The following is a 27,712-nucleotide window of genomic DNA, read 5'->3' on the forward strand; positions in this document are numbered from 1 at the left end:
ATGCAAATATGATATAGAAAACTTCACTTTATGATGCTGTAAATTTTCATTGAGTGCTTCCGATTCAGATAATGTGCTCTCATAAGATCAATAAAGGTTATGGATACTACAAACTTGCTAAACAAGCCACTTTAACGAATACTTCTTTATTTTAAAACACTTAAATAAAATTGTTATACTCAAGCTAGAAAGAATAGTAGCATTTTAGCATCAATTATCTTTTCAATGAAAACTGTCTATAAAAATAGATAAAATGGTGAATAAAATCTATTTAATAGCAGTTTTTGTTTGAGTCGCTACCAAGTCATTCTTCTTTTAGTCTAGTATAAAAGTAGCACTCATTGGATCACCACGTACATCAACTCTATTGCAAAATACACTTTTCCACTAAGATGGCGACACAGAGAACTCAACTTTATCAACTATCACCTCTTCCACTCATCAGGAGTGTTAAAGAGCCTGTCCACCTTTGCTCCACTCCGCCAGCTGGACAGTTGACATTGTTGTTGGCTGTTGTTTGGCTGCTATCGGTTCTTTGGTGGAAGTTCATGTGGCTTAATGCGTACCTGGAACCACGGGGACAATGGCTTTTTGGGTTCTACTCTCATTTCTCTTTTTTACTGCTCAGCCGAGCACTAAAGTGTGGCCGTAATGAAGCATGGCGAAGGCGAGGTTCCTGTGTGTGTGTGGCGCCTGTCAAGAGCAGGTCAGTGGGGGAAAACTAGGTGCTGGTTGAAGTTTTGGTTAACGTTGGGCGGAATTTCCACCAGGTTTAGCGGTTTAGCTGCAGGATGTGTAAGGCATAAAAGGACCACAATGTGTGTGTGTCGGATGGGCTATGAGAGTTTGGTGCAGTTTAATGGTGGCTACTTTATAGCACACTCTCATCGGGTACGTAACTGAAATCCTTAGAAGCATATTGCACTCATCTGACAAATTATGAAATTAGAAAACTACCAAAGGACGGAAATAAATTACCGTGGCGAACGCGAAGCTAATTAAATGGAAATGTATGCATTGAAACAAAAGGAGTACTTACACAGAAGCATTCAGTGAAAATATACTACTAATATACATAATTTATAAGAGTATATATGTACTTACATAACGAAAAGAGCATTCTCCTTTGTTTTATGCACTAACAATGGCTACCATACGGATTATTACTGTCTTTTAACGCCACCAAAGTGTAATTTTGAGTGGTTTCCAGTAGACACTTGAGAGTTTCAGAGGGCAACTTTGTAGGTAGTGCAAAGGGAAACCACAAAATAATCGGAAAGCCGCCTGGTGAATACACGGAAGTAGCTTGTAATGTAATTAAATTAGCTGCGTAAACATTCAATATGCAATTCCACAAACAGTCGAAAAGGAAGTGTGGGAATGAATAATAATTGCAGGTTAATTAAGATAAAAGTATACTTGGAAAAGCGGAAATTGTTGGGGGAAAGTAGGTGGCAAGTGAGGGAGATAGAGAGAGAAAGGCGTGGGCTTCAACTTATGATGATTGATATTGATGTTTGCCCTATTTGTGTGCCAGTTATTCTTATTTGTAGGAAAAATGTATTAATTTTCTTTATTACTACATTGCTCCATCGTAGGACTGGTGGGACTCCAAGCTGCCGGAGGATAGTGTCCTGTGCTGTCTCAGCGTCATACCCAAGGTTCTTTTGGCAGGAGCCATTACCCTCATGGATGAGGCTTACTTTAAGCTGGCTGTGTGGCTGAATGATAAGGGTAGACTATAGATTTTATTGATGCTTCTTAAACCTTTTATCATGTAACTATTTTGTACACAGAAAACTATCGCCTGCAATCGAAATATGAGAATCATTTGATAGCCAAAGTGGCGATCTTCCAGTTTGTCAACTCCTTTCTATCGCTCTTCTATATAGCCTTCTATTTGCGAGATGAAGATAAGCTCAAAGAGGTAAGAAATATCCTATAGTTTTTGCGTAACTCGTCTAACATTCTTTATATTTTCCTTTAGCAACTGGCTGGTCTACTCATCTCGCGACAAATCATTGGAAATCTACGGGAATCGGCCATTCCCTATTTCGTGGAGCAATGGAAATTGGCCAAATTGAGCTTCAACATGTGGGGTGCCTTGAGTCCCACGCAGAATGTGACACGGAGTCTGGCCGATGAATTGGCCACAGCCGAGGCCGAGCTTAAGGCCGAGGCAGCTGGCACGCCCACGAAAAGCCATCAGCAAAGCCAAGAAGCAAGTAAAAGGAATATTGGTCAGGCCGAAATCGAGAGTTCGTTGTATAAAGTAAGTCGGTTGTGTTCGGTTCCTTCAGCTTACTGAAATCTACTGATTTCTCTATCTGTCTTTTTAGTACGATGGCACCTTTTCCGATCATCTCGAGATGCTGGTGCAGATGGGTTATGTGGTGCTCTTTTCGGCTGCTTTTCCCTTGGCCGGCATCTGTGCTCTGATTAACAACCTCATGGAGATACGGTCGGATGCGTTTAAGCTTGCACATGTGCATCAGCGTCCGTTTGGACAGCGTGTGGCAAATATTGGCACCTGGCAGAATGCTTTGAGTATTCTCTCCCTGGCAGCGGTCATTGTGAATTGTGCTCTGATTGGGCTCTCTGGTCAGGTGTCGAGGCTATGGCCAGGATTAACAACAGCTCAGACAATTATACTGATTGTTACCCTCGAAGTGAGTTCTATTGATGGAGTCTGCTCATGCATTTTAGATGCTTTCACATTCTAAATATTCCATAGCACATCATGTTGGGACTGCGGCAGGCACTCACCTGGCTGTTGCCGGAGTTGCCTTCCTGGCTGGCAGCGGAAATAGCCCGAGCCGAGCATTGCCGACGGGAAATGCAATGCAAGGGCACCTCACCACGTCCCACCCCGCCGACACCGCAATCGACCACCTCTACGCAGCCGGAACATGACGGCTCCGGTGGGATGTTGCAAATGGAGAGCGGCACCAACACCACACACGATCAGTCCATGGAGAGTCAGGTGGCCGAGGATTTGCTGCTCTATGGCCACGAGTTCTCTGCCTCCGGATATGGCCGCAACATCGAGGCGGATGTCAATATTTATGAGAACCGTGATTCATCGCCCGATTCCCCACCCTCCCAGGTTCGTGACCGCATAAAATTTCACTCTTTCACATGTAACTTTATAAATGTATGTCTGGCTTACCACTTTATAGACCAGCACCATACTCATTAGACCGCTGCACGAGTCGACACCACCGCATGGAGGCGCCTCCCTATCCAGTCTGCATCATGATGGCAATGGAGGGTAAGTGCCTCATCATTATAATATTAATAATGATAAAAATGGCTTGTGGGTCTTAAAATCGTAAGTATTCTGCACACGCCACGGCGCTGGGGCAACCTCTAATGGCCACCAATTGACCATTCAGCTCGAAAAACATGCACAAAAATGTTCTCAAGAACTACTTTAAAAGTTTCCTAAAATCTTTACTATAAATTTATTTTCTTTATATATTTTACTCACTAATTCTGCATTATTTTTGATAAAATAATTCCTTAGAGCTTGTAAAAGTTGTGTTAGAAAATCTCAGCACTTTATACCGGAAATACCACCATTTCTTGGATATTCTGTTCGAAATCTAAGAGTATTGACCAAACAACAGCAAAAAATCGGGTAAATTTTTGATGGCTGGCTAGAAAGATAGATAGATGTGTGTTTCAAAAAAAAAATTACATAAGGAAACCGTGATTAATGCTGTAATTTCATGGATCTGTTAAAGGTTTTAGTTTGATCAATGGAACACATTCTGAGATTTAATATTAATAAAAATAAACTGTAAAATCAAACTAAAATCTGTAACAGATCTGCTTCTCTTTCTTTGTGTGTGTTTAGCTGTGTTTAATGCCTTTCCCAAGCCCTCAAAATTTATTGTGATGCAGAGCTCTCCAAATTGGCAAAGCTGCTTTTACCCCATATAAATGTTGGTTATAGAGAATTTAAATATTCTTTACTAATATCAAGCTTACATTTTTTTCCCCTCTCTTTGTACTCTTTTTCTTACACATTTTGTATCTTCGCTTTTTTCATGGCACACAGAGCTTCCGCCAGCACGCTAGCCCTGAACTCCGCCGCGTATGCAGCCCGGATGCAACCAATGCATTTGCCAGAAATACCGCCGTTCCGTAAGAAATCTAGCGACTCTGCCGATCATACTGGCAGCAGCAACAGCAGCAGTCCGCAGCGTGCCACGATGCGGCAACTATCAGCGCAATATCAACCACAACAACAACTGCAGCAGCAACATCAACAGAGGATCTCGGAGATACCACCGTTCAAGACGCGCAAAATATCTGCGGAGAGTGCCACGCATTTGAACATGAGTGTAAGATCTTGAGGAAGACTCTATAGACTTTCCTTCTACTACCCATTTACATGAGTATCCTTAGACAGCCGTCGACTGTGTCGGTCTGTAGCTGCTCAATGTACTATCTGTGTTTGTAGACTGTTGCATTTACTGAAAAAAACCTCGATACCCGTGATCACTTAAACAATCGAATAATTTCAATACCTGTGATTAATCTAACAACCTTTAGTCTGCTAAACAAACAATTTGAGTAACTATTTTCGGGTTATAGAATTTTTTACTCATCTTGCCAGCTATGAAAACAGAAGAACTTGCAAAGGAATTTTTTTTTAAAACGTAGATCTACATTAGAGATATTAAAAAAGTGTTAGATCTTGAATGGAATCAGATTTGATTATAAGAGAAATCTATAATTTTGGTGAAGTGTTATTTTATAGATTAATTATAATAGAATTAGATGGATATCTCCAATTCCAATCCCAGTTATCTGGGTTACAGACCTACAAGAAAAAAGTCAAAGATTAGTGCTCGAAATGATTAAAACTACTACGTTTGAACTGAATAGAATTGCTTTCAGTTCCAAAAAGGATAATTGATATTCAGAATGATAGATATAGATAGTACCACAGCCTTAATAATGCTCAATAAGCCATAGAAAACCCTTAAGAATGTGATAGCACCCTTGATCTAGTGTAACTGAGCCCCTCCCGAAGTTGTATTCACAAAACCCAGCAAGTACACCCCCACTACTAACCCAAAAACGTACTCACTCTAACTTAACCCTCCCCGCTCGCCTTTTGCCGTTTAAAGGACAAGCTACACATAAAACTCCATGCACCCGAATGGATGTCACGCTTAAAAGTCAACGACAATCCGAATCTGCATAGAAGCATAGATTGTATTGCCAAGGTAGTGGAGAGATACAAATACAAATACGTATAATATATAATAATATTATAACCAAAATCAGATAAATTTACTTTATAAGCAGAATGTGTTTGTTATTCGATGTGTAACTGTGTGTGTTTTTGATGTTCTGTCTTTGGAAATTGCAGGATAATTGCAGTAGATACATACATATGTAACACATATAAACTTGTACCCGTGTTTGATATCGTTTTGGGAAACAGAAAATATGTTTAACCAAATTTAATTGGGCATGAATGAAGCTTTCTTACACTGAAACACCAATGCCGGCCTCTCACCTATTCACTCACCCCACTAACAAATGGCATGGACTTCTTACACCATACAACCAATCCTCTCATAGCCTATTCCTTTCAAACGCTTTCAATGTGTGTAGTTCTAGAGCAAAATATAGTATATCCTTTGAAATCCCAAGCAAGATAATAACAAGTACCATCTATCATCCTTCACCTAAAGGAACTCGGAAACAATGCCGAAACCTCGGATGTTTTAAAGCCTGCCCCATCCTGGAGCAATGTGGCCCTGAAGACGGGAGCTCCTGGCAGTATGTTGGCCACCCCACCAGCCTCGCAGCAACAACAGCATATAGTGGCATCATCCTCCTCATCGTCGGGCGGCGGTGGCAGCGTTTTCAGTCCTAGTGGGCCCGGACCTGGTGGAGCCGCGGGCAGCATCAGCAATTCCCAGTCAAGGCCCAGTGTGGGTGCCCTATCAAATTCCTCATCCAGCTCATCCCATAAGCAGCAGAAGAAACTGGAAAAGGAGGAGAAGGAGAGAGAAAAGAAGGAGGAGAAAGAGCGAGAAAAGGAGAGGAAAGAGGAGAAAGAAAAGGAGAGAAAAGAGGAGAAAGAAAAGGAGAAGCAAAAGGAGAAGGAAAGGGAAAAGGAGAAGGAAAGAGAGAAGGAGAAGGAAAAAGAAGAGGCAGCCGCTGCCTCCACATCAGCGGGCGCTGTAGATGATGAAGCCAAGGGTATGTTCAATGAAGATAAATTGATTTGGATCTGTAATTTATAATCTCTTGATTTTTGTTGCTTTCTAGCCGCTGAATTGGCGGCCAAGAAATCGCGCCTCAAGCAAAAGCTGGTGAAAAGTGCGAGATCTGTGGCTATATTTTCGCTAAAACTGAAGGAACGAAGACAAAGGGAGGCTGAAAAGGCAGCCACCATAGCCGTAGAGCATGCCAAGGTAGGAAAACTAAGCTAACTACTGAAACTAATCACTAACTAATTAACCAACTAACTAACTAACTGTAGGCTCTGGCTAAGCTGCCGATTCCCCAGGCAGTGGGAGGTGAACTCTCTCTTATACCCATCGAACAATTGATTCAAATTGAGGATCTCCAACCTGCGATCAAGCCTGCAACAGCAAACGTATCTACAACAACAGCACCCACATCCACATCGAGCCAGGCAGGCACATCGATGCAGCATCACTTTCAATATCAACAGCAGCAGTATCATCATCCACATCCGCACACAGATGACTAGGCTTCTCAAAAGTAGAGATTGATTAGCAGCCACACACACACACGCACTTTGTAAATAGTTTTCTATGCACCCACTCTCTCCATCTACTTAGCTGAGTTTTAGTCAAAGTTACCGATGATACTCGTATGTGAGCAAATTTGCTGAATGTGTGTCTTGTCCAGAGTTGGAAGCAACTAATTAACTAAACCTAGTAGTAGAAAGCAAAAGAAACCTATCTAAAGCTATCAACAGAAAGCGAAGATGTTGAAAGAAATCCATTTCTATATCAATTTTGTGTGGAATTGCTAACTGAATGGATCTCTAAACACAACGCCATAGTATTTTGCACCCACGGTAATCGAAAACGCAGAAATCTTAGCCAAAAAAAAAAACAAATACCAAACATATTTGAAGAAGAATAATTGTGAAACGAATTTTTGTTTAGCGTTTTAGCAGTTGATGTGTTTTTTGGTAGTCAATGTTGTTTAGCATTTAGCCGTAAAGGGAAATTTGTTACAACACGAAATGTGTTGAAAGTGTTACGTTTTGCATTTATGTTGCCACTGAAAGAATAATGATATAAATACATATACAAACTGAAGCAATCAAACAGACACACAGACACTCGCACACAACATGAGCACACACAACACGCATAACTGTGAGATAATGTCGTCCATTGTTCCTTCCATATATACAAGGATAAAGCCTTCGCACTCGCTTTTAGTCCATGGTATAAGAAATCGATCAGATCGAAAACGATCCAACGAAACAAATTATTCATCAAATGCTGCAAATATTTTTCATCATTTTACTAAATGTTTGGCTTGAGAAACTTACGAAACTCACAATTAATCTAGAATTTAGACGGATCTACACTCAAACAAACACACAAACACACTGATAAACACAATCCCACTTACACACGAATGATATTTGTAAATATTTTGTAGAATTTAAGCGTAAATTAAATGAAGTTTATAAATAACATTACAGTAATACTCGTAACTGTACGTGCTCTTGTGTTAAACAAAAAAAAACAACAAGTTAAAGTAAAGAAATTCATTTGAAAAGAATTTAGATATCGTAGTATTCTTCCATTCGGGTGTTAGCTTGGCTAAATGGGTTTGCGTTTATTGGTGGCATAATTTTAGGAGTGGCTGTAATTTATAAAGAACTGGACTGGATTGGTGACCTCGGAATGCAAGAACTGGAACAGAAAGAGTATTATTGAAATATATTCAGTATAATAATAGTTTTAATAATCTATCTACCTATCTTTTCCAGGGATCTATGAGTATCTCACGGCTTATGGCATAGAAAACAAGAAATCACAACCCAGGCTATACGGTATGTTCTTCAAGCAAAATCACACTGACTCCTAAACATTCTTTCCGATCCCCTTTCTGTCTTGTGGTTGTTTTCCTGACCTCATAGCCCATAAAAATTCCTATGCTTCAACAATCTCCAGCATTGCTTTTAATTGGTACGCGCACTCGTAGCTAAAGAGAACTGTGAAATATGTAAATCCCGTACATGCCACGGGCAGAACAGAACAATCGTGTAAATAAACGAAAGGTCAAGGATAATGGATTGCCTGGGGTCAGAGCTCTGGAACTTTTCCAGAATTGATTGCACTTGCACTGGAGTCTCTGTCTGACTGTGGTTTAATCATTACGTTTAAATCTAATAGAGCAGCTCCTTCGATGCCCTCCACTTAACCCCCATTCCTCCCCAGTACTTGATGGGATACAAGTGTTTCAGAGTCTGTTTTTTTTTTGTTCAGCTTGTTTTTTGTTTTGCAACAACATTTTTCATTTTGTTTTATAGCCAAGCTTAACGAATGGTGGACACGGGTCAAGTGAGACCTCCACACACACAATTGGGTCTCTGTCTCGTCACTCCCCGTCCACGTCCACGTACGGCGTACGATTATCTCGGACCCCATACCTCGTTCATCGTTCATCGTCATCAACACTTGTCATTGTTGCAGGTGAGCTTTTGCTGTAACTGATTTGAGTTTTTTGATAAAATTTCTGAACCGCGCAGAGCGGAGGGTAGCAGTCGTTGCCCATTTAACCGCTTGACAAACGCACTCCTCACGTACGGCTAATTAACGCGCGTTTTAAGGCCTCGCTCCCGTAATCCTCTGCTCCCAATCTTGCCCCCTCCATCCCTCCCTTCCCCTTCTCTGAGCGGGCGCACGAGTCGCATTATGAGTGCATTATGGCATGGAGCTTTGTGGTGCGGTTGGAACGGTTGTCTGACGGTTGTCGTCGTACTAAGTGGTAAATGTTTCATATGACAGATAACGTTGTTGTGGGATGATACATTTTCCAAATAATGTGCACGACTTTTTGGGCAGTAAAGATGTTTAAATGGGATGCGTATATAATTTTTAGATAATGTAGGGATACTTCAAATAAGAATTAGAATTATGCTTTTTGAGCGGTAAAGATGTTTAAATGGGATGCTTTTACAATTTTGAGGTATTGTAGGGATACTTCAAATTCTAATTATAAATAAAGAATATGGTATAACACGGATATAGTAGATCCTGGTGTCCTTTCGACAGCTTTAAGTTTTTAAAATTAATTTTAAATGATATATTTTTAGAGCTCTCTTAAAACAAAGTGCTTTATCCGTAAACAAATATCTATAACTCAAACAAAAGATACTTCTTAAAAGTATTCTTCCTACCTCTCATTCGGCAGCAAAATGGCCGACTGGAATGTGCTGCTTAACCGGAAATTGCAGCCGAAACCAAAGACAACGAGACACCAAAATAAATGTCTTGCAATAAACCTCAAAGAAATACATACACAAAAGACAAAATAAACGAACAAATAAATGAAAAAATACCTCAACATGAGCTTACCAATCAAAATGAACAACTCGAACATAAATCTGCGCAAGAGCCAAACGAAAAAGTAACACCAAAAGCACCAAAAAATTATGAAAAGAGGGAGATACTCGTACGTGTGTGTAGAGGAAACCATAACGAGCTTAAGTTGCTATATGTTGTACTTGTTCACTAGAGATCGCGAAGGTTGACCGGCGGACGATGATCATGAATCATGGAGATGTTGATGTGTGATGGTGGCGCACCAGCAGCCGCACAATACTCGTACCGAAAACAGACAACGCTTTATGAGTGATATTACCGTAAGATAATGGACCCAACGAACAGAAAACAAAGACAAAAAAAAATTTTGGTGCGTTGTCTGGGACACAGGTTGGTGAAATCTCTGGGGAGTCTGGGGCCTGTGCACCTGACCCGAAAATGTTTCACATTGCGCGAGTTACAGTTAAACGCCATTTTTTTCCTTGAATTTCGGCTTGGTTTCTTGTTGGAAGATCTCTTGTTACGAGCGAGAAAGCCAAGCCAACCTCAAAAAAGGGGAGAGACATGGGATCCCATGCCATCCGACAGTAGCCGACAATTTGTTTGTCTGAAATGGTTGGTCGGGCCATTAATATGTTGTTGGGGAGAGGAGGATGCCCTCGAAAATAAAATGAAACCACAGATAGTCGGCCACGCCTCGAGGGCGCAACGGTAAATGGCCCCAAGATGTTATTTTTTAGTCTGATCTTTTCTCTGTAGTTTAGTTTTGTTTTTTTTTCTGACCCATGGTTTATTCACCTGTCGTCATAGCCAGCCAGCCACCGTGAGCTTAAATTAAAATTTAAATTGCTATAACACTTTGTGGTTGTTGCTGTTTATCTTAATGAAACTTTTTAAATCACTTTTAAGAGTCAGTCGTCGGGGGCTATTAAAACATACGCTATAGTATACTCGTATATAAAGCTCGCACTCTCTCGGCTCTCTTTGATTTAAATGCATTTAATTTTGAGGCATGTGAAAATTAATTACATTTAATTAGCCATTCCCTACATTCATACGAGCGGAGCGCACTCGTACAAGTTGCCGTTGACGTTGACCGCCTTTAATTGTTTTATAATTTTAATTTTCGTTTATCCAATGCACACAAACCCTAACATTATTGTTGAGTACAAAGACCAGAAACGAATAAAACTGTTTATGCATGGCCCCCATCCAGTAGCTCTGACTTTATGGCCCCCTCCCAAAAAAAGAGTTAGAAGAACGATCGAAAAGTTGCATTTGGAAGGTCATACGACTGGATTCTTTAATTGAATTTCAAACGAAATTTACTTGGTGGGTTTCTGGGCTTAACAAAATTAAACGGAAGCCCCGCTCTACTTTGAATCCCACTCGTAGATCAATCTTTGTTGGACAGAAATCAATCTGCGAGTTGGAGTTTATTTGTGCGAGTATTCAACTCAATTAGGGTCAAACTTTAAGGTGCCTTCCCTTCTAAGTAATCAAGACCAAGGAAATCTGCTTTCAAAAGAATCTAAAACTAAACAGCCAAGAGATACAAATGGGTATTTAAGCAATTGGGAACAAGCCATTGCCATTATATTTGGTTGAGGCGCACAGCGTTCGAATATGATCCCAAGAGTAGCACATTTTATTTCTAAGAATATTGCGCAATATATTGGGCACCCAAACGCCTGGCTTTTTTTATATAACAGGAAAATATATATGCCTGATTATTCCAATACTTCATTATATAGAACACAGATTTTGACACTGATGTATGCACCTTTCCTTACGCAAACGTCCTGGTGGAACTAATCGAAGTTTTCTTAATATTATTTGTTCAATAATTATTCGCACCTGTTTTCGTTCTAGGTACCTCATATTCGTTTCGTTAGGAGCACATTTTTCTGTTTATTCCACCATAAACATCTCTCACATTTGTCACTTGCCATTAAGAATATAATGGCGATTCTATTCTTTACGTAAATGTGCCCCATGTGACGCACACAGAGTTCTCGCCCCAGAGGTTAATGTCTATCATCTGGCTGGAAGCACTTCGACGTCTGTCAACCGGCAGAAACTACTTTTTGTGCTCGAACACACACAAAATGGAACTTGTTTGAATACAAAAAAAAGTACAAAGAATGCTTTTATGTGCAATTAAAGTAAATTTAATTAAACAGCAAAACTGAGAAAACGGCAAACGGTGAACAGTGGGCAGCGCAGTGCAAGTCAAGACCTGCTGCCGCCCCATAGAATCCAGAGAGATCTCTCATCTAGTGACAATTTATGGCACAGTTTGGCATTCGTATAACCAAAACGTGGTACGGAGCGAAGGAGTTGGGGGCACGGGCACTGGGAGATCGCTAAGATCGCGCAGATCTCTTCATTGTGGCACGTTGAAGACTGTCAACAATTTTGATGAAAATAATTGGCCCAGCAGCAGCAGCAGAAGCAGCTGTGGGCGACGACGGCGCTCGTTCCCAATTACGGGACTGGGGGCGATAAAATGCGTACGTGTTCATAAATATTGTCAATTAGCGAAGGACCCAGCAGCCCAGCAGCTCAGCATCGATGAGCAAAAGAGCAGAACGAACCGATCGACTCAAGCAAAGCTGGGAGATTGAAAGCTAATTGCAACAGCAACTGCAGCATCGAGTGGAAACAAGTTACGCAACAATCATCAATGGGGATTGAGTTACATTTACGATCTGTCTGTCTGTCTGTCGGTAGCGTCTCCTCAATGCAATGCCATGCCTCCTCGCGGCGGCTGGTTTGATTGATCAAACGGTGACAATATGGCACTTACGGGTGCAATCAAAAGGAGGATGGATCGGTTCCCAAACTCCCTCTTTGACCGTACTCCGCCTACCCGCCTACCCCAATCATTATTTTATAAAGCGTGCTGACTGCATAGCAAAGCGTTGCCATTGCCTGAATGCCGCTTGATTAGCTCCCAGCTTCCCAGCTACAGCTACAGCTTCAGTTCCATCTCTGACTTCACATTGGTGTTTTGCCGATGAGGAAGCTAGTAGTAGCTAGTACTAGTACTTATTGATGTGCGCCTCTGGTTCCAAGCAATTCACATTCCTCCCTCTGGGCATTTTCGATCTCAGCAGTTAATCCTTTAGTTAATTAAATTAATTAAATGTTCCAATTGCTGCTTGGGGGATTTGAGTGATGATGCATCAGTGAATTATTGACAGGTTTAGTGCATAAAATTGAATGGCATGGTTGTGAATGGCTGGTGGTAGTATCTTTCAAAGGATGGTTGCTGCTGGCTGCATGAAAGAGTGAAAGTTTAGTTAAGGTTAACGCCAAGGATAGAATAAAAAGGTGGTCGATGGTAGCTTTAAATGATGGTGGATTGTAAAAGACTATAGGTATGTTTAACCTACGATAATAAAACCTCTACTGGATATCACGTTCTAAGTTCTTCTCTGTTGACAGACGTTTTTATGGAGGGTGCTGCAATAGCACTTTTAAAGCATTTTTGTCTTCACACAAACGTCTTTGAAATATTCTTGGTATTCTGCACGTTTACCCATCTTCACCGCATCTCAAAAGCCATTATATTGACACAACCTCTTACGACCATGGCGTCATTCTCAAATACCCCTTTGCAAGATGGGCCATCCATCAAAAGTTTCGATTTTTGAAGCGAAGAAAGTGTTTGGCCATAAATGCATTTCACTTCATTTCACCCCACATTGATGGCACCTTTAGTTCCGGCTACTCAGGCGGCAAAAACGTATTAAATAACTAAGTCAAATAACAGAATCATAAACAGAAACCCCGGAAAATAAAACTGGGTGTTAATCAATTATACGTCACTGGAAATTCGAGACCCGAGAGTCGATAACAGGGCGCCCACAAAAGCCTCGATCGATGGACAATGGGACGGCTTTGTCCACAAACAGACCATGGATTTGTCTCGAGAAACGGTAGCTTCTCGATCAAATGAAATATTGCTACACAATATTCGAGTATTCGTTGTGTCTCCAACATTTGTTTACCATTTTTGTTTTAGTGTTTTTATGATGACGCTAATGAAAACGTCGATTGCATTGTTCGTTGAGGCTGTAAAACATGAATAAATAAGTTTGAGACTCGTGACATTTGTAAAATGTTTTAGCGGCTCAATAAACCCAATTTCACAGCCACTAGTGCCGAGTGCCAAACAGAGACCACCGTCGTCACTATGCTCTGAACTGAACTGATCTGATCCACATGTGTTCGAAATGATAATTGTCGGCTAATTGCGCCAAAGGCTCGGCAATCGAAGACGACAGCCCCCAGGACGGTGTCTTGGCGGTTGTCTGGTTGGGTTTTTATTGCGGCTTTTTGTCGGTTCCGCATTTTTTGAGGCAGGCGCCCGCTGATTGACGGCGAAAATGTAACCGTCACAGGTTACATATGAGAAGTGAGAGAGACAGACAGGCAGTGACAGAGACAGGCAGACAGTGTGACAATGGGACAGAAACAGGCTGGGCAGCTCCTCCGGATGTGAAGCCGTGAGGATGTTGACGTTTAACTGTGTCGCTAATTGGGCGATTTTATTTTTTTGTTTCCCCTCGAACTGTCCATCCATCCATCTATCCATCCACTCAGTCTTCCCAACTCCCTCCCAACCCTTTTGACAAATGACAATCAGCTAAGAGATATTGTCGTCTGATGGACAGAAGTCTGTCTGACTTCCTTTCCTCTAGCGGCTAGCTGTAAAAGAAACTCTGGAAAAACGGTTCAATAGGAATTTAGGTCGGCATTAAACAGCACAAATTAATGTCGAAATGTATTAACCTCTCATCGCAATGGCTATTATATCTCATTAAAATTCTTTATTAAATGTATTTCATTAGGAAATTCATTGATATTGGATTCAAGGTGGTGAAGGGTTTCCTTTGGTCTCAAGAGATAGCTGATAGTTATACCAGCTATCAAATATTTAGACTATAATATTCTAATGTCTGAAATCTAATCCATTTTCCGATCTAGACCAACTCCCCCAAAGATCTCTGCCATTCACTTCTCTCAACCGCTTGTGCAACGCTAAAGGAACTTCATTAAAGCATTTTAAGACAAATAGTCAACTAAATGATTTCCACAAATAACAAAAAGCTAAAAAACCTTTTCCTTTCATTAAGCTAAAGACTCCTTTGGGCTCCAGCTCTCCTCTAGTCTGATTGACATAAAAATGCTTAAAGTTTACCTTAAAACAATGATAGAAATGTGGCCTGGCCGCCTTCGGAGTTGGGGTCCATAACCCAGAGCTGGCTGGAGAGCACCTGCTGTGCTCTGCTTCATTACACAAAATCTCGACTTCTGGGTAAAACATTTTTTAATAAATATTATAAAATGGGAGCTGCGACAAACTGAAGAAAAAACGCCAAGCAACAAAAATAGTTTACAAGAAAAACAATTAAACAAAAAAAAAAGAGAAAAAAACTAAACAAAGAAACGCAGCTAAAGACCCTAAAAAATGTCAACTGTTTTTGCCGCTGTCCGCCTTGGAAGCTGCCTGTCACTGGAGTGGAGGCTCCTCTGGCGGTGACTCTGATTCCAAGTTTGAATCAAAAGCCTCCACAACCATTCCATCCAGCTATCCATAGGCTACACAGACCGAAACACAGACTCCAGAGTGCCTGACGGCGGTCCAGGCCTGTCATAAAACAATTAAGTTTAATTTTGTCACCGTGCCCCAGGTACCCCAGGCCCCAAGCGGTGTCCCAAGTAGCACCCATAGCAGCCAGTAGCAACAGCATCAGTCCGTATCCCCGTCTCTGAGCAATTAACGCATGTTTCATAGTGGTTATTGTCGTTGCTGCTTAGGTAATTGTCCACCTGTTGCCGCCTTTTGTGACAGGAGATGACAATGGATGGACGGACGGACGACACACATAAAAGGGGCCCATAAATGCCATGCTTTGGATGCACCAATGTTTTCCATTTCAAATGAAAATTAACTATAGGATTTTACATTTCTTAAAAAAGTTTTAGAATTGATTTAAATATCAATCACAAAAAATACGGCACTATCCAGAGAACACTCTGGAAATATCGTCTTCCAAAAAGGAATCTTTAATTGGAATTCAAGGTGCTTTATTTGATTTATCAAAAACGTTATTAATGCTCTCCATTGACAAGAAAAATCATTGAAAAACTTGCTACTTCCTGTCTTAAGATCTAAATGCACTTTAATCTATAATTGTTCATACAACTCCATTGAAGATCTTCCCTCTTAACTAACTTCTCTCAACAAATATGCTTGGTACCTTATTAAAGATCTTTCAATTGGCACCCATTAAGTAGACACTTCCAGTTAATTTTGGTTTGTGCTAACATTTAACATACTACAGACCAAGATTGTTCAGTGCTTCCATTCCCAGGGGAGACGATACACAATAGATCTTAGGTACTAAAGACAGCCTATCTACAGCCGCAACTCCCATCTTGTGGTTTTTATGATCCTTTTTTAGTTGTGTGTTTTTTTCTTTTTATCATTTGTTGATAATAATTATGGTCATTTGTGATAATTGTGGGCTATTGTGTCATGTCGTCTCTCGGAGGAGACTCGGGTCCGACTTGAGGTTTATTTCTTTGTATTTCCACCTATTTTTTATGCTTCTGTCTTTACTCGCACTTTAGTAATAATTGTCATTAAGATAATTAGCTGCTTGGTATGTGGCTTGGCCGTCGGCCGGCTGTAGTTTTCAGTTTATTAAATGAAAAGCTATGACAAAACACGGACCAGCAACGCTCCACGGATTTACGATGCCAGATTAGACAGCGTTTAGGCTGAGAAAAAGTGAAAATCCTTTTCGGAAAATGTCGTTAAAAGGTGACCGACCACCAACCTACCGCCGTTTACCCATAGATCGTTAAAAAAGAAAGGCCCAACGATTTTGTGAATGAAAATAGTTGTCTTTAATTGTGTGAAAATTGAGGGGATCGCATCGCTCACATCAGTCACTCTCGATAATACTGAGAATTGCCAAAATGGAGACTACAAAGACCTTCTGATGGATGGCAATTCGAAAGCAATAAATCGCCTTTGAAATGCTCGTTCATCTTATCGTGATGGAGTGACCGCCACCCAAATAGTTTCCACAAAGAACTCTCATAATTAAGTTATGCAAATTTCGCACTCTCCGTTCGTCGGCCTCATCAAAGCCTCCACACCACCATAAGCCACCAAATCAAGTAAAGTCAATTCAAGCTTATTTTTTGTCTAGTGGATCACTGCTTTTGGGCGTTTCCCCTTTCGCGGGGGGAGAGACAGGTAGAGGGAGAGCGAGAGACTTGTTAACCTGTCACATCGTTAAAGTTTTGATTGATTTTGCTCAGGAAGCCAAAAACATCTGGGCAGTCGCCGCCCCAAGATCTTAATGAGAGAATAATGTAGCGCATTTAAATGTGTGGCTGCGACCATTAAAGCTTGCCGCGAAAAAATGTTTGCTTGTGGTGTTAGGTTGTTTAAACTGAGAGCATACACTGAGGGAAATTGATGGGTGAATGTATTTTAAAATGTAGGGAAATTTTTTGGGGTTGCTTTAAGAGGGAAGAGGTCATGAGTGGTCATTTACGGCGAAAAAAGAGTTCAGTATAGAAATAAAATCTGTGAAATGAATTAAAAATAATCAGGATAAAATTGTTATAGAGACCTGTTTAGAAACATACAATTATAGATATATTTACATATAAATATGGGCGGTTCCTGTACAATATTGGTACAAAATTTATCCCTTCTACAATTTGTAGTGCCTCGACTCAGAGCCAGATATTTGGGAGCTTCTTTCCTGCTTCATACCCATTTCCCTGGCCAATTTTCTTCAAGTGTCTTCTAGCTCTTTTATCTATTCACAAATTTGTAGTTAATCACTCATTTTCTAGCACACAACAAACAAAAGCAACAGCCCCAGCCACACAGATTGCGTTGGCGACAACTTTGCATACCCCTTGGATCTCGGTTGTGTTTCTCCGTAGATTTATTACAATGCTCCACACAATTTCTCAATAAGCAGATCAGCTCGATGGCCCTCTCGCTTCCACTGGCCAGTCGATGAATAGCGGTATCTCTATCGCACACCCTCAGCGATTCCAATGAAATGTGTTTTCGAATAAAAATGGTCCATGCGATGCGATCGAATTTAAATTGAAAAATTTGATTTTAATTCCTGCATGTGAAATGTGTTTTCATTAACATAATTAACGTCGAATTAAATGTTTAGTTCTCTCGGCCTGTCTGTGTGTCTGTCTCTTTCTGTGGACTCTGCCTTCTCGGCCATCTCTTTCTCAGTCTACTTGTTGGGATTTCATTTGAATTGTTGTAAAAATAAAATAAATTACATTTTACAGCAAAGAAAGTTCTCTTAAAGACGGTCTTTCCAAGACGTTTGACAGCCATCCGTCAGTCCATTAAATTTGGGTTTCGTGTTGTTTGTGTGAAGAGGAGTATTACTCTTTTTTTAGGATTCATTAAAAGTCAAACGATCTCCGGCGTGTTTGTTTCTACACTCTTTTTGGAGTCCAGTCCCACTACTATCTGGGGGGTCTGTGGGGGGGACTTGAGAGTGGTGGCTCTTGATTTATGCTTGTGGCTCATTTATATTGAAATTTGATATATTCGAGCACACGCGGTTCATTTTGCAAACGCCGCTCCGCTCCGCGTCTTTTTGTTGTATTTTATATCCGAATTAATTGAAATGATTCTGATCTACAACATCGCCTGGCCATACTCCACAGATACATATAAGTATATATGTATGTACCTTTGTATCTGTATATAGGCGTGCATATATAATTTATGAATATCGCTTTGTCCGCTCTCCACTCTTCTTTGTCTTTGTCTCGTTTTCAGCAAACTTTTATTTCAGTCCATATAATTTATATCGGGGCAGACAATAGTATAACACCTCCTAAACGCCTGTTGGCGAGGCCTCTTTTGGGCTTTGTTTTATTGCCAAGGCCTGACGGCTACATAAATGTTGTAAGGCGTCTCTCTGAATCAATGGGAAATGCAGCGTGGGCGTCCATTTGGAATTTGCATGGGGTTTTGGGAGAGATTTTACGGTTGTGGTTTGAAGTGGAGCTCTTCAAATTGAGCCATTAAGTAGGGCTTAGGATGGAAACTGACATGCAACTGCGAGGGATTGGGTGTCTAGCGATTTAGTGCCTGGAATGAAAGAGAAAGGTTGGAATATTGAGAGATGGAGAGTATAGAACTGTAAAGTGGAACAAATTTAAATTGTAAATTTTAGGTATATTTATAAATAGTTTTCCAATTGTTTATGGTAATGGTATTTATGGTTCAAGGAGCGAAAGTTTATAGGTAAAAAAAATACTGAAAATACCAAAAGTATTAAATCAGAATTAGAGCTGAAACAAAAGAGTTCTTTTCGGAAACGCCTTGCTTTCCGTCTTTAGGCACTCTATGACAATAATTTTAGCATATTTTCAAAATATATAATATATTTAAATTATTGAACCCTCAATATTTAATTAATCTTGCCTCTACAGATTATATATCTCTCTGTGCTTCGAATTCCACTTAAAAACACCAACACCACCCATGCCAAATCTTTACCTCACTTCATTTCAACCTTGAGCAATCCGCAACCCCAAAAAGAGCGCTTAATCTTTGTGCTAAAGTCTCTCTGGACCCCCATGACACACACAATAAACTTTGCAAATCAACACATTTGTCAAGCTACACATAACACAACGCACAAAAGAGGGTCCAAAGACCCAAGACTACGGACCAACCTAAAACCGAAACCGAGATCCGACCGACTAAGGCAATTAAACGGAATCCGAAAGGAGAACAACCAAATCAGTGGTGAAGGAGTGGGGAGTGGGGGCAGCAAAGATGATCACCCGCTGACAGAAAATCACTTGGCAACGCGGCTGATCATTAACCGATAACACATGACATTAAAGAGGTTCGGTTCACAAAGAAGTTTTAAACGCACACAAAATAAGATAAATACCGACCACCCCAAGAGGAGGCACCGAACGAACCAAAGGAGTGAGGAGTCTCTGAACCCGCCAGAAACGAGCGGAAAATTAATAGTGTGAACAAAGAAGAAGAACGGAGAGGAAGAGACAGAGGCAGATCGCCAGATCAGAAGAGAGAGAGCGAGACGTAAGGTACATCTGAACATCTGAGATAGGTATCAGCTTACATTGGAGCCAGGCAGGCCCCAAGCCTAAGACGACGACGGCGGCGACAAGGAGTTGGAAATTTGTCAAAATGTCAACGGGTGAAACAGTTTTTGAACTGTTGAAACGGTTGGCACTGGCTCCAAATCGGGGAGGGGAAGGAACGACGGGAATGCCTTGGGATGCCACAAGATGGGGCAACCACGTAGCTTTTGTAAAACAAACCATTAGCAGCTAATAAACATTAGTCATGCGACAAAACGAACTCTCAGAGAGTCGCTGGGAGCTCTCTATAGGAAGATCACTGCTCTCGATGATTTAGTGATTGTAATTAAAACTTAAAGTTTCCTTCGCTTCGTTTATATGTAAATGATCTTGCGGAATTCCACGAAGAGCAAACCGACCCGAAAAACGAATAAGAAAAAGAGTTTTTCAACTAAGGTTGAACAAGTTTTTGGTGTCTTTTGGTGTTCTTCTCTGGGGTTCATATATTTATACTCGTATAATTATAATGAATGGCCTGCTTAATCGAAATTTATGAGTATCGAGGGGTTAACCTAACCATAACAGCGCGTGTTGACAGTCCGAGTACTATCAATCTCTTGGGCGAGGATCAGTAGTCTGCTTGCCACTGTTCTGGCTTGTCGTTGGGGGGCTCTGTTCTCTCCCGATAATATCTTTTTGTAAGTGATCGCCGACAAACCGTGTACAAGAAGAACATTAGAAACTCGATTCAGTAATTGGCAATTAAGCGTAGAATCCTTCTGAGTCACAGCCACTCCAAAACCGAAACCATTCCATGTAGCTGTAAATGTATACCACTTCATTTGTTTCGGGTTCAGTTCATTCGCTTCCTTGAAGATCTCTCTCCCCGGAGCTCTGGGCTGTTTGTATGTGTCACCATCTCATCTTTGCGAATCCTCCAAGTCGGATCCTCTCCTTGGTTTTCTTTCCCCACTGCACTGCACTGCACTCCCTTGTTATTTATGGGATTTCCATCCAGGCACAAATCACCCTGAGCATTTTGTTTTGCACATTTTTATGGTCGCTACTGATGCTATGCATGACCATCGAATCGCAAGGAATCCTGTTGGTCTGGAACCGGATTTGATGGAGCGGCTTATAGGCGAGAGTTTATAGGAAGTTGGTCTAGTTTGTGGGTGTTCGAGTCTGATGAGAAATGGGTGGCAAGTCGGTTGGGAAGGTGTACGAGTATTATTAATGTGATAGACGAGCCAACATTGTGTGAAGCGAAAGTGAAGAGCATTCTTGGGGTATATCAGTATCTTAGAAAAAATGACATGGCATATGATGTTTTAAAATCAATTAAAAGAAATACCATTTCTTAGATTATCCTAGAATTTGGCTGAGTGTAAAGAAGTTCTTTGAGCCTTTGCTCAACCCTATACCCCTTTCAACTTTAGTGGCAGGTGTATTACCATGAAGGACCATGTCAATGTTTGCAATATATCTTAAGATCTGATGATAGTCATACAGTTCACAGCTGCTACAAATATTTAACAATTCGACTAGCCATCGTCTAGCTCGTTTAGGATAATTTTTAGGGTACGTTCTGCATACCCTTTTGAAGGTTTGAGATCGAGAAATGACGACATGCGATTGCAAAGATATTTACCATCGTATCTACAGTTTCAGCATACCTTCATAGATTTTGTGTCTCCACTTATTCCATTCCACTGGACTCCACTAACTAGTTATAGTTGTACCTGTCGTTATTCTGTGAGTAAAACTATGACTATTTAACTTTTTATGACTTTCTCAGCCTACTCCAAACCTCAACAGTAGCTCCTTTACATATTACTCCACCGAATCCCCGCATTCCAACTGATTATGTCATCTAGCCTGCAGTCCCAGCTCCTTCCCACACTCTTGAAGGCACACACGACTGTCCGAGGCACCTCTCCCTCTTCCAGCGTCCCAGAACGAGAGAGAAAGAGAGATGATCGCACCGAATGCGAATGCTCATAACCGTAAGATTCACACATGCCTTTTGGGATGGAGGAAGAGGCAGTCGAGGATGTGGATGTGGCTGTGGCTGTGGATGAGGAACAAGAGAAATACATTTTGAAAATTTAACGATGCGCACATTTTATTACCGCAATTAATTACAAAAACAACGCGGCCAAAAAGAAATCTTAGTCACTTTATCTGCGATGCCAGCAGGGATGATCCCACAGAGAAAAAGAAAGACAGAATAGCAGAGAGAGAGAGAGAGAGAGAGAACTCTGGAGGGAAAAAGAACAGAGGAAAGAGAGACAGAGCGATCGTAGGGCAGCGATAAGCCTTATGATAGATGTGACTAGTAAAATGCTACTACCAAATGGTTCTGGAGATTGCAGCGCTCTCGTAATTGGAGGCGCGACAGTTTGTCTCAGCAGTCAAACTTGGTTAATTGGAGAGCCAGAGCCCCAGAAAGAGAGACCCAGAGCGAGGCCTGGTTGGGAAACCTGTTTCTCGACCAATTAAACACCAGAGAGCCAGAGGCTGGCGGAGAGAGACAGAGCCTTGTGTTTAGACCTGGCCCAGAGACGTTGAGGTCTGCTGTTGGCGCTGATCCCAAGACATTTCGTGTTCCGACGCGCACCGCGACAGTTCCCACTCTGAAGCGATTTTTGCCAGTCCAGTAACCGGAGCGATCCCGAAGTCTATGAGCGAATCTGTAGTGCGGAGCAAGAGAATGGGTTTCAAGCACGCCATGTTGCAGCGCAGTTACGAGATGTCGCCCTCGCCAGCGCGCACTTCACCCACAAATGCCAACAGCACCACCAGCAGCTCCACCAATAGCACCACAAATGAGTGTCCCCCAGCGGTGGCCCAGGCTCCGGCCCAAGTAACGGATTTTAGCATCAGTCGGATACTGGGCAAGGAGAGGAGATCATCCCCAACAGATGCCACAGCCAACATTCTCGATCTCTCCAAAAGTGGAAGCACCAGCCACAGCACCCAACCCCAAGGAGCCCCCCAAGTCCCGCCCACGATTGCAGCCTCTCCTCCATATATGGGCTACTCCATGCTGCCTCCGGATTTGGTGGCTATGGCGAATGCCACCAAATTCTATGCCCAGTTCTTTCCACATTTGCTGCCCGCCTATGCCGCTGCAGCGGCGGCTGCCGGCCTCAGCACTCCACCCACGTCACCCTACCAGCAACAGCAGCAGCTGCAGCAGCACCATCATCAACAGCAGAAGCGCTACTTTGCACCCTATGTGATCAATGGACAGGCACCACAGCAGCAGCAACATCCCAATCTAATCCGTCCAAAAGCCACAGCCACCGCCTGCACACGTCCGGACTGCCTCGAATGCCTGGACTACTACCAAAAGCTACAGGCAGGCTACAAGTCCACGCCTCTGATATCGCCCGCTGCCTCGTCCGTGAGCAGTTCGAGTAGCTCCGCAGTGCGACCAGTTAGGGATCTGGTCAACAGCACCAACATCTCGCTGACCACCGTCACCAATTTCAGTATGAACACGGCCCAAACAGCCGCCGGACTGATGCCAAAGATGGATGGACTACTGCCCAATGCCGTCGGCATGGGAAGCAATATCAGCTCCAGCCGCAGCAGCTCAATCAATCCCATCAATCCATATAATCCCACTGCCGCCGAGGAGATCAGTTATAAGTGCAGGATATGCGAGAAGGTCTTTGGATGCTCCGAGACTCTACAGGTGAGTTTCGAGAAAGGAGAAGGGATACAATTTGTATAAGGAACTTTAAAGAGATAATTAATAGATATAGAACTGACTCTGAACTAAATGCTAGGATGGAAGTCCTTGTGACTATTCATATATGTTTTTGATTACAAGCAGCTTAGGAATTTCAGAGGATTTTTAAGAGGCCTTCAACCCAGAATCTTTAAATAAAAACTAAGTGAAGAATTTAATAGTGTTTCACAAACAATTCGTTATCTTTAAAAATTTTAAAACTGATAAAAAATGGCTGTTCCATTAATCCAAATATCGGAAAAAACTTCATGAGATGTAATCTATTCCAAACTTTATATCATTCCTGACACGTTTTCGAACCACTGAAGCGTTCAAACAGATTAGAGAAAATCAAAACCCGCTGAACCATTTTATGTTTTGGTGATCTTAAACTTGAGAGATTCCTTTGAATTATTGGTATAATATTTAACCAGTAGATAGTTCCTGACACGTTTTCGAACCAATAAAGCTTCCAAAGTTCTATGTTTGGATCAGATTAAAGAAATTCCAAACCTGCTAAACAATCTTAGGTTGTGGTGATCTTAAACTGGAGAGATTCCTTTGAAATATGGGTACAATATTTATTCAGTAGATTATAGATATCCATCTTCAAATAGCCATCCTATGTACGAATCTACAATTCTTGGGGATATATTTTTGTACAGTAATTCAATTCCAATTTGATTAAATATACCATCATGTTAAAGACTTGTCTGGCAGTAAACCCCCCTACAAGATCATTATAAGATTCCATCAAAAGCTACAAAATCTGTATCGCCTGAACAGCAATAACCTTTCATATGGCCATAACTCAAATAAGATATTGTTCACCCAATCCTCACTCTCAAAAGATCCTTCAAAAACAAGTTTCTCAACAAACTAAAAGATCAGCATAACAGGGCGGGGCTTCGGCCAGTTAAGAGGAGGGGGCGGAGTCAACGAACCAAAAGAAAGAGAGAGAAAAGATAAGACGAGAGAGAAGAATAGAGCAGAGCAGAGAGAAGAGAAGAGAGCCGATCGGCTGCCTTATGCAAATCTCGATAAGGCCAACACGAAATGGTCAAAATGGAGGCAGCCCGAAAACAGAAGCGAACAAAGCGAGAACTGGTTTTACGCATGGGTGCAGGGCAGATACAGATACATTAGAAACAGCAAGAGAGAGAGGGAGACAAGCAGTCTGCGAAAGAGATAACGAGACCCCTACAAAATGGCCAAAAACATTGAACGATATTTCTCTCCCTTTCAGGCGCACGAAAAGACACACAAATCGCCACGTTACGAGTGCTCCGACTGCGGCAAGGGCTTCTCCCAGCTGCGGAATTACAAGTACCACCTGTCCGTACATCGCGGCACCAAGGAGTTTGCGGCCGAGTGCCCCGAATGTGGCAAGACCTTCAACGACAAGGGCTACCTCAGCAGTCACATGAAGATCCATCGGAATCGGAAGGAGTACGAGTGCCCCTACTGCCCCAAGTCGTTCAACCAGCGTGTCGCCTTCAATATGCATGTACGCATCCATACGGGCGTCAAGCCGCACAAGTGCGCGGAATGTGGCAAGCGTTTCTCCCGGAAAATGCTCCTCAAGCAGCACATGCGAACCCACAGCGGCGAGAAGCCGTATCAGTGTTCTGTTTGCGGCAAGTCCTTTGCCGATCGCAGCAACATGACCCTGCACCATCGTCTACACTCCGGAATCAAGCCATTCAGCTGTCCGCTCTGCCCCAAGGCCTTCACGAAGAAACATCACCTGAAGACGCATCTCAACTACCACACGGGCTGCAAGCCCTACGTCTGTCCGCATCCCAACTGCAACCAGGCCTTCACCCAGTCCAGCAATATGCGCACCCATGCCAAGAAGTGTCAGTATCGACCATTGGACTCTACGCCCTCGTCATATCCAGCGCCCGGAAAGGCTCAACCCCAGGGGCAGATGCAGATGCAGGTTCCCACCAGCCTGGCTCTGGCCATGGCGTCAGCTCCGTTTGCAATGCCACCACCGCCGCCACCAGCCCAGCAATCCCTGCTAAGCAATCTAAGAACATACTGAGACATATAGTAGGAGAAGGAGCAGGATGTATCAACCAAAATTGTAACATATATTAAAGTCCCTGTTTTGTTGTTGTTAATATAAGAGATTAACTTCACAAGAAAGTTAGTTCTTGAACCCCTCATAGACTAATCAAAATCTAGAAATGGTAGATCCCTCTTAAGCTTTGCTTTATTTAATGTTCTAGTAGCCTTAAGAATTTGTTTTTAAGTTTCATTCAAACTAAGCATTCTTATAGAATAATCTCAATCTAGATTTTCATTGCCCTTGCCTTTGTGATGTACGTGTGTACGTTCAGTAAAAAAGAACAGATCGAAAGAGAATATTGAAGGAATAATACACTGAAAAAGAGCTTTATTGAAGACTTAATATACAGGTTCGTTGAAGATTAAGAACAAAGATTTATGCTACATTTAAAAAAAGACTTACTTTAAAGATAGCCACAAAATAATGGCTTCACAAAGTTACAACCTAGGACTACTTCTGGCTCCACTGAAGTTGCACAATAGTCCCGAGACTTGTCGCAACTTGGAGCGGTATCCACCCTATGCGCCATTCTATGGGATAATGGGCGTAGTGTCGGCAATAGTATTGTCCTCGTTTGGGGCTGCCTATGGCACCGCTGTGTCCGGAACGGGCATAGCCGCCACGGCAGTGATGCGTCCCGAGTTGATCATGAAGTCGATCATTCCCGTAGTGATGGCCGGAATTATAGCCATCTATGGACTGGTGGTGGCCGTGCTGATCTCTGGTGTTTTGGATACTAGCAATACGTATTCGCTGGCCAAAGGATACGTCCACCTGGCAGCAGGACTATCTGTAGGAATGACTGGACTGGCCGCCGGATACGCTGTTGGTATTGTTGGCGATGAGGGTGTGCGACACACTGCTCTGCAGCCGCGTCTCTTCGTTGGGATGATTCTAATTTTGATATTCGCTGAGGTACTGGGACTGTATGGACTTATTCTCGGCATCTACATGTATACGGTGGATGTTTAATGCCCCGAAACAAATTTGAAAGTTAACGTCCTGTCTCAAAACTAAAACAATCTGGCAGCTGTTTACCTAACACACACACACGCGGTGGCAGCCTCATAAATAATTTTCTGCAGTTGAAATTTGGCACAAATTACTCAATAACATTGTCACACTCGATTAAAATGCAAATAAAACATAAAAAAACATATTTAAGCTGTAAATTATTAATGAAATTCGCAAGAGTGCAACTCTTCTGTGTTGCGAAAACGGCTCAATAGCATTTCAGTATTTTTAATTTTCGCGCTTCGATTGCATAAAAAACAACTCTGTGCTATTTTTCAGCAGTGTGACAGTTTTTTATCCATAAATCCACTTAAAAAAATGTAGGAAAATATCCGATAATTGTAAATAACCAACTTTAGAAAAGAAGCTCAAATCTCTTTTGCTCAGAGTCACCATCTGCTGCATCGTTTTCAGACAATTAAAACAAAACCGATGCCACAATTACTATAAATTGGCGGGCTGAATGAAAAAAATACCAGATTGCGTTTTCGTATCATCAATATGATACACTCATATTTTACACCAAATAAAGTAAAAAAAAAAAGTAGAAAATGAACTAAGTACGAAGTACTTTTTATGGATTTTTGAATTTGTTTATCGAGCCTTAAATCAGCTGAGTATAACCTTTTATCGATTTTAGATTATTTCAGTTTTTCAGATTATTGACCGACTACGGTGTTTTTAATACTTTTCGGTATTTTTTGAGGTCAAAAATGTGCAGACACTGCGGCAACATTAATTTGTATGAACCAGACACATATGCCGAAAAAACCAGCAACATGCCCGCAACTTGGGCAACATTCTGCATACCCTAGGGAATTGTGATGTTATAGAATTGAGAAAATGTTTGTCATCCAAGGCTCAGTAGGTATCAGGATCGAGATAAATATATACAAGATACTAATAATACACATGAATATGTCTAAAACGTATCAATTTGAGAAAAGGGGTTTATAAATCACGTTTAATCTTCATATAAAATGAGCGAAATAGGGTGTACAAAAGGCTATACACGCATCATTCTTCAAATAACAGCAACATTGCGACTCTATTTTTGTTGAACTTTTTCGTTTAAACCTTTTTTTACAATAAATACAATAAAAGCAAGGATTAAAAACTATCCAATCTTGTAGAAAATTGATGCATTAATTGGATAAAATTATGTGGGCAGCG

The 27,712-nt window shown here is 41.6% G+C and overlaps 3 protein-coding genes across 10 annotated transcripts in view; all 3 read left to right on the forward strand.

Moving 5' to 3' along the window:
• The window catches only part of LOC108162534 (anoctamin-8), a 39,378-nt gene extending 31,578 nt beyond the window's left edge, over positions 1 to 7,800 (forward strand). For 3 of the 7 annotated variants that reach the window (XM_017297315.2, XM_033392589.1, XM_033392588.1), the window contains exons 7-18: positions 1,599 to 1,734; positions 1,797 to 1,927; positions 1,988 to 2,272; positions 2,340 to 2,669; positions 2,735 to 3,106; positions 3,180 to 3,271; positions 3,527 to 3,640; positions 4,064 to 4,349; positions 5,142 to 5,240; positions 5,715 to 6,228; positions 6,298 to 6,443; positions 6,512 to 7,800. In XM_017297315.2, the coding sequence (XP_017152804.1) occupies positions 1,599 to 1,734; positions 1,797 to 1,927; positions 1,988 to 2,272; positions 2,340 to 2,669; positions 2,735 to 3,106; positions 3,180 to 3,271; positions 3,527 to 3,640; positions 4,064 to 4,349; positions 5,142 to 5,240; positions 5,715 to 6,228; positions 6,298 to 6,443; positions 6,512 to 6,745 (2,739 nt within the window). In that variant the 3' untranslated portion in view covers positions 6,746 to 7,800. The remainder of the gene's footprint in view (positions 1 to 1,598; positions 1,735 to 1,796; positions 1,928 to 1,987; positions 2,273 to 2,339; positions 2,670 to 2,734; positions 3,107 to 3,179; positions 3,272 to 3,526; positions 3,641 to 4,063; positions 4,350 to 5,141; positions 5,241 to 5,714; positions 6,229 to 6,297; positions 6,444 to 6,511) is intronic. The other 4 variants (XM_017297313.2, XM_017297314.2, XM_017297316.2 and 1 more) reach the window with 3 other exon arrangements.
• Positions 7,801 to 8,570: 770 nt separating this feature from the next.
• Positions 8,571 to 25,578, forward strand: LOC108162536 (zinc finger protein 585A). Its single transcript, XM_033393555.1, has 3 exons — positions 8,571 to 8,717; positions 21,511 to 23,415; positions 24,698 to 25,578. The coding sequence occupies exons 2-3, from the start codon at positions 22,396 to 22,398 to the stop codon at positions 25,496 to 25,498; spliced, it is 1,821 nt and encodes a 606-aa protein (XP_033249446.1). The 5' UTR covers positions 8,571 to 8,717; positions 21,511 to 22,395; the 3' UTR covers positions 25,499 to 25,578.
• Positions 25,579 to 25,730: 152 nt separating this feature from the next.
• Positions 25,731 to 27,034, forward strand: LOC108162539 (V-type proton ATPase 16 kDa proteolipid subunit-like). 2 transcript variants are annotated; one of them, XM_017297323.2, is made up of 2 exons: positions 25,731 to 25,874; positions 25,935 to 27,034. In XM_017297323.2, exon 2 carries the CDS (start codon positions 25,949 to 25,951, stop codon positions 26,495 to 26,497), a length of 549 nt encoding a protein of 182 aa, XP_017152812.1. In that variant the 5' UTR covers positions 25,731 to 25,874; positions 25,935 to 25,948; the 3' UTR covers positions 26,498 to 27,034. The 2 variants fall into 2 exon arrangements, with proteins under 2 accessions (XP_017152812.1, XP_017152811.1); XM_017297322.2 differs by having other exon boundaries at positions 25,735 to 25,874; positions 25,922 to 27,031.
• The last annotated feature ends 678 nt before the right edge of the window (positions 27,035 to 27,712 follow it).

The sequence above is a fragment of the Drosophila miranda genome, chromosome 4 (assembly GCF_003369915.1).
Source record: "Drosophila miranda strain MSH22 chromosome 4, D.miranda_PacBio2.1, whole genome shotgun sequence".
NCBI lineage: Eukaryota > Metazoa > Arthropoda > Insecta > Diptera > Drosophilidae > Drosophila > Drosophila miranda.